Source organism: Podarcis muralis, chromosome 2 (assembly GCF_964188315.1).
Source record: "Podarcis muralis chromosome 2, rPodMur119.hap1.1, whole genome shotgun sequence".
Lineage (NCBI taxonomy): Eukaryota > Metazoa > Chordata > Lepidosauria > Squamata > Lacertidae > Podarcis > Podarcis muralis.
In genome coordinates this window covers 38170634-38177372 of record NC_135656.1, presented here as the reverse complement: position 1 = coordinate 38177372, position 6739 = coordinate 38170634, and the positions used below count along the sequence as shown (strand labels likewise).

General features: G+C 38.3%; 1 protein-coding gene across 1 annotated transcript in view; it reads left to right on the top strand.

Moving 5' to 3' along the window:
• Positions 1-649: 649 nt before the first annotated feature.
• Positions 650-6739, top strand: part of LOC114590697 (myosin-4-like) — a 34172-nt gene continuing 28082 nt past the window's right edge. Inside the window, exons 1-10 of the mRNA XM_028717084.2 lie at positions 650-868; positions 1513-1656; positions 1748-1904; positions 2997-3024; positions 3249-3360; positions 3867-3959; positions 4102-4165; positions 4264-4362; positions 4487-4590; positions 6042-6180. Of these exons, the coding sequence (XP_028572917.2) occupies positions 662-868; positions 1513-1656; positions 1748-1904; positions 2997-3024; positions 3249-3360; positions 3867-3959; positions 4102-4165; positions 4264-4362; positions 4487-4590; positions 6042-6180 (1147 nt within the window). The 5' untranslated portion in view covers positions 650-661. The remainder of the gene's footprint in view (positions 869-1512; positions 1657-1747; positions 1905-2996; positions 3025-3248; positions 3361-3866; positions 3960-4101; positions 4166-4263; positions 4363-4486; positions 4591-6041; positions 6181-6739) is intronic.

The window sequence follows — 6739 nt, the reverse complement described above, 5'->3', positions numbered from 1 at the left end:
TAGTAGGGGATAGATGCAAGAACAAGTCTGTATTTGAATACAAGTGTTGCTGCTCCTAGGTGGCAATATTAGTGAGAAATAGTAAATAATTTGATTTGCTGTAAAATGCAGTTTTTTCAGTTATGCCCTTATTGCAAATGCACTATTTTGGATTAAAATATCAAGGAAATTCAGCTATATACCAAGTCCATGCTATTTTTCTGATTAATTTCTTTATTTCTTTCTGTTCACATTCAAAAGATTCAGATCTTAATCTGCCTTCTTAGTGACTGAAGGTAAGAACCATTTCATTTTAAATTCAGCATGCATGAATGGTTACAATACAAATAACCAGTATACTTAAATATGGTGCACAGTACTGCGCAGAACAAACTAAAGCAGAATAAATCCACCACTATTGCATTATCATTGTCAAGAATATGTTACAGAATACATCCACAATACAACATCAGTCTGGGGAGGGCCAGAATCTCTTGATCTTTTAACATTCACAAATGCATATTTTCTTAGTGTGGGACCATAATAAGGAGAATGTAAATGTTGGAACATGACCAATAGTCAGAAATACTGGTGTTATCACTATCAGTTTCTTTGAGCACATAAATACTGTGGGTGCAATTATACCTTAAACTTCTTTAATTCCTTCAGCCAATCTATAATCATGACCTCAGACTCTGAAATGGCTGTATTTGGAGAGGCGGCTCCTTTTCTCCGGAAACCGGAGAAGGAGAGAATTGAGGCTCAGAATCGTCCATTTGATGCTAAAGCAGCCTGCTTTGTGACAGATGACAAAGAAATGTACATCAAAGGCACTATACTGAGTAGAGAGCCGGGGAAAATCACTGTCAAAATTGAGCAAGATGACCGTGTAAGTAGGAATTTAACCTACCTGTTTCACTGAATGGTTCTTGGTTACCTAGTTGAAGGTTGGCCAGCTTCTACAGTCTAGGGTACCACTTTGTTTTTCCAGAAAGTGGTCTGGAGACTGGGAGTAGTCAACCATTAAAATATTGGCACTATCTAACCATAAACGCTTGGGAATTATGAAGCAAATATGCTAAGTCTTAGTATTATATGCCAACATGTATAGCGCCACAACACACACAAAACTCAAAAGAGATGTTTAACATTAATTGTGCTGAGATGAAAGATAAGGAGTTTTGTGAATCTTTTCAACCCTCCCTCCATTCTAGTGGTTTTCAAGTAAGCTTTTAAATTCAGGACAGTATTTGTTGTTGGGTCATGTCTCTGCTGCTTCAGGAACCATTTTAATATTATTTTTATGAAATCAACCTAAGTTGGAGCTCATTTAGCACTCCCTCAAAAATATCTTTCAGCCACCAAAATGTTCAGCACTAAACATTAAAATGTGGGGTCCCTACTGGAAATTTATAAATATTAGGATCAAGGTAACACAATCCCAGAGACCTCTAGTTGAAAATAATGGCCTACTTTCAAAATACTTACCTCTCCCATATTTGTTCATCTTCTCTATAACCCTTTCCCTCCCAGACTGTGACAGTTAAGGAAGATCAGGTTTTTGCCATGAATCCTCCCAAATTTGATAAAATTGAGGACATGGTTATGATGACCCATCTCCACGAGCCTGCTGTCTTGTATAACCTCAAAGAGCGTTATGCTTCTTGGATGATCTATGTAAGTTGAAACTGAATCTGAAGCCTAGTTTGGGTTTTTTTCCAATCCATCAACTACGTACCATGATATGCATTGTCTCTTTTTTCTTCAGACCTACTCAGGTCTCTTCTGTGTCACTGTCAACCCTTACAAGTGGCTGCCGGTATATAACCCAGAAGTAGTGTCTGGTTACAGGGGCAAAAAACGGCAAGAGGCGCCTCCTCATATCTTCTCTATCTCTGACAATGCCTATCAGTTTATGTTAACTGGTGAGTACTCAGAAGTTAGTGTGCAACTAGAGTGCAAGGTTCAAACCTACACATTACAGAAATATTTGAGGCAAAGAAGTTTAACAAATTACATGCACCACAGCCCTCATTTTGGAGGGCTATACATCCATGTAGTCTTCTTGGCATGAGCAGTAGGACCCATTTGTCAGCATCTCTTCCAACTATCAGTGTCCATCTCCTCAGCCCAAATTCCATTTGTTTCACCTTCCTTTTAGAGGTGAGGCTAAACAGGTAAAATTCTGTCTGAGGAGATGGAGATTGATAGTTGAGAGTGAAGGAGAGATGCTGGTTGGATGAAGCTGCCCCACCCTTACAAGAGGACTGAGCTTCAAGCATTTCAAAAGGAGCAAGAGAAGTGATTCGCATTCCTTCACAATCCCTCCTATGCAAATTGCTTCTTTGGCATAATATCAGAAGTCAGATAAGAGGGTTTACCTAACCATCACAGGTACTTTTTGAGAGAGGTGCTTTAAGACATTTATCTAGTTATTTGAAGTAGGATCTTGGGTGGAAAGCTAGTGCTATAAGCTCATTGGCTGGGAAAGGTCTTGTTTTCTCCAGTTCCTGCCAACTTTCCCAAAGCAGTCAAGTTGAAGAAATTATTTGATATGGCACATGGGAGAGGAGGTGACAAGGTTCATGTTTCTATCCCATGTCCTCTAACGCCCGGTTTCTGACACTCCACTCCTCACCTTCCAGCATCCCCATACCTGAAACACTCTCTGCTATAAGAAATTGGAAGAGGGTAACAAGATGCCATTCTGAAGTGATCCTCTTACATAAACATAGCACAGTTTATCCATAGCATGTTTTCAGCTGACTAAACTGTAAGAAGGAGACGGACTGTAGTTCAGTGGCAGGGTACAAGTTTTGCAAGCAAATGGTCAATGTCCTTAGCATCTCCACTTGGGGCTGCAAAAGTTCCCTATCTGAAATGCTGAGAACCACTGCTAGTCAGTATAAGCAGTAATGAACCCTAGATCTGACTCTTCCTAAGCAGAAACCTCAGATCAGCCCTTATAGAGTTTGACTGGAAACAGAACTGACTGGTATCTCCTTTTTACCTTTCAGATCGCGAAAACCAGTCAGTCCTGATCACGTGAGTATTTTTTTTCCCAGAATAGCTAATGTTTTAGGAGCGGATAATACAGTCATTGGTTGTTTCCACACTTCAAGTTGTTTACAAAACAAAATTGAATATGGAAACAGAAGTATTTAATTACTGGCAAACAAGCCAAGGCGGAAAAAAGGAGGGGGGCGTATAATCACCACAATAAGAAAGAAAGACTAAGATAATTAGTTTGGACTCCTTTGTTCCAACAGTGGAGAATCCGGTGCAGGAAAAACTGTGAACACCAAGCGTGTCATCCAGTACTTTGCAACAATTGCAGTTGCTGGGGACAAGAAGAAGGAACCTCAACCGGGTAAAATGAAGGTTTGTGATACCGATAAAGTTTTCAATGGCTATTTCATACTGTTGTTATTCTGGAAATATCAGCAATGCACCCTAACTTTAGCAGATGTAAAAATCAAAATTAGCTGAAGACACACAGAGAGAAAAGTAAGCGACTTACATTAACCTTTTCTTTGATCCACCCCTACTGCATCCCTTCTCTTGAAGGGATATGTCATTTTAAAGTTTTGTGTAGTTTAACAGAATGCTTAAAGCTGCCATAATGATCTGTGCTCATTTTATATAATATAATAATAATAATTTATTATTTATACCCTGCCCACCTGGCTGGGTTTCCCCCAGCCACTCTGGGTGGCTTCCAACTGAATAAAAAACATATAGCATTAAACATTAACAACTTCCCTAAACAGGGCTGTCATTTTAAAGTTTAGTTTAGTTTAACAGAATGCTTAAAGCTGCCATAATGATCTGTGCTCTTCAATGCTTTCAGAGCACAATTTCACAGGAATTTATCATGTTATAATTAGGGGACCCTGGAGGATCAAATCATCCAGGCTAACCCTCTACTGGAAGCCTTTGGCAATGCCAAGACTGTGAGAAATGACAACTCTTCGCGTTTTGTAAGTTCTGACCTTTGTTTGTTGGTTTGTTTGTTTATGATTTGCTGAATTGTGAAGAAAATCTGCATGTTATAAATTAAACATGTGTTCACTTCCTACCAAATTTGCAAGAGAAGACTTATACCAATGTTCAATTCACCAGGGTAAATTTATCAGAATTCATTTTGGGACCACAGGAAAGCTGGCATCTGCAGACATTGAAACCTGTGAGTGGCTGCCCCATTTCTATTTGATAAATTAAGCACAGTATTACAAAGAACACCTTGGACTTTGCTTATTTGTTTTTATATTCAAATTCTCACAGATCTTCTGGAGAAATCTAGAGTGACATTTCAGCTCTCTGCTGAGAGGAGCTACCACATATTTTACCAGATAATGTCAAATAAGAAACCAGAGTTGATTGGTAAGAGGAAGCAACATGGAAATCCATTTTATTGCCTTTATTCAAGCTATTCAAAAGGAAACCAACATAGTTTCTCTCTCTCTCTCTCTCTCTCTCTCTCTCTCTCTCTCTCTCTCTCTCGCAGACCTTATGCTCATTTCCACTAATCCCTATGATTTCCCATTTGTGAGTCAGGGGGAACTCACTGTGGCCAGCATAGATGATGCAGAAGAGCTATTAGCAACAGATGTAAGTCTCCCTGAGGGTGTTTCAAAATGATCATTTTATAGTGCCCTAAATGCACATTTGTTTCTCAGTTGATGAGGGGGATCCAAATATCTTTCCCCAAAGAAAGGTTCCTGATACAGAGTGATTGCATTTGCCCAGCAGTCTAACTTAGCAGATGTATTGAAGCAGTGCTATGTGAAATCTGGTTCTGTGTGGTTATGAACACTTATTGACAGTTTCCACTGGGACAAAACGAGTTACAAATTCATTATTTGCCCAGTTTTCCAGAAACATGAAGTACCCAGAAAGATAAATACCAGAGCAGTCTATGAAAGTGTTTTAAATTTGTCGTAGATAAGCTTTACATTTCTCGGCAAGAATTTATTACACAAATTAAGACATTTCTGAAGATACGCAGCAAAAATAATTATTGATTTGGTTTATCAGAGCTACTGACAGTGCTGCTGATCACATCTTAGGCAGAGCAAACTGTGGCTTCTGTGACACAACAGTGGGCAGTCTTACAGTGTCCTATAAGTTTCCTTTGTCAGTCTGAGCAACTTTTGTGACAAGGGCAAGATCTTCCAAAATATTCTGTGAGCATACAGTCAAAATATCTCAGTCGCTACCAATAACTGCAGTTGAGATCAGAATATTAAAGCTTTTTTATGAGTCCCTGGTTATTTTTCTATGCATAAGAGATTGTAATTGGATAGTTAGTTACCTGCATCCTAACACAAACTGCATCACTGTTTAATCAATTACAGAAGATAATGGTTGGGATATAGGAGTCTGTAAAATTACAGAGGGCTTTTGCATCCCCAAGTGGTACAGGATGGTCATTGCTGCTAGAGAACAGAATTCATAAGAGTTCACCTTCATTTCCTTCATTCACCCTGTAAAAAAAATAAATTAAAAAAAAAATTGAGTTTAATCTGAACAGTAGGTTTCTTGAAAATACATTAGAGGGGATGGAAGCACATAGACAAAAATAACCTTGTTGTTGTTAGTAACACTGCTTGTAGATAGACACTCCTGTAAATCTCAGAAAGCTATTATGCAAGACAAAAAACTAGGAATGGCAGATCAAGGTTTCACACATTGCATAGGGCAAGAAGGATAATGGTGGGATCTCTATTCTATGGAAAACTGGAATAAAGGGTATCCATTATTTCAGGTCAGCTTTGACAATTTGGGTAAGTGATGGTATCTTATAGGAAATGACATGAAATATTTCTTCCCTGAAAAAAACAGCACTTACTTAGATGTGTGGGTGGCCTTTAACTTTTCCACTTGCAGAACCCACTAATCCACTATAGCATTGTGAATCGTTATTGACAGGTAGGAGTGTTTCTGTCTCCTTTGTATGAATTAAGTGCTCTTCATTTTTTATTTTTGCTTTCAAATGCTTTCTACCGTTGGAGACTTCCACAAACTTAGCCTCTGTATATTTTTCTTGTTACTCTCTTCAGAGTGCCATTGACATCCTGGGCTTCACTGCTGAAGAGAGGGTTGGAATCTATAAGCTGACGGGGGCAGTGATGCATTATGGGAACTTGAAATTCAAGCAGAAGCAGCGGGAGGAGCAAGCAGAGCCAGATGGTACTGAAGGTAAATGTTATATGGTACATTGTCCTCAAGTCTGCATTATATGTGTTGGCTGTTCTGTGGCCAGCTTTTCCTTTTCCTTTCTTTTTTTTTTACAATTCCCAATTCAATCTTTATTATTTTTAAAAAATATACATTTATACAACACTCTCTGTTTTTGTTTGTAACAAAAAAGAAAATGATGGCAACTGAAGCAAAGATACTTTTTACACCTCACAATACACATGACACTACCATTTATGGAAAGAAAGAAAGAAAGAAAGAAGAAAGAAAGAAAGAGAAAAGAAAAGAAAAATTAAAAATAAGGAAGAAGAAAAAGTAGTTGAGGTTTTAAAAAAGACTTCCAAACATTCTCATTGTACGTTATCTGTTAAATACACTTTTACCGCACAGTTACTTTTTTCTTCTATTTTTTATCGTATTTCTATGTAGATTGTCAGTTACCTTTATATACTACAAGGTTCAGTCTAGGTCTGCCAGGAGATTACCCCTTATACCATGGTGGCCAGCTTTTTCTGATGACCAGATTGTATGTAAAAGCACATTCCCAAAGTTCCGCTCC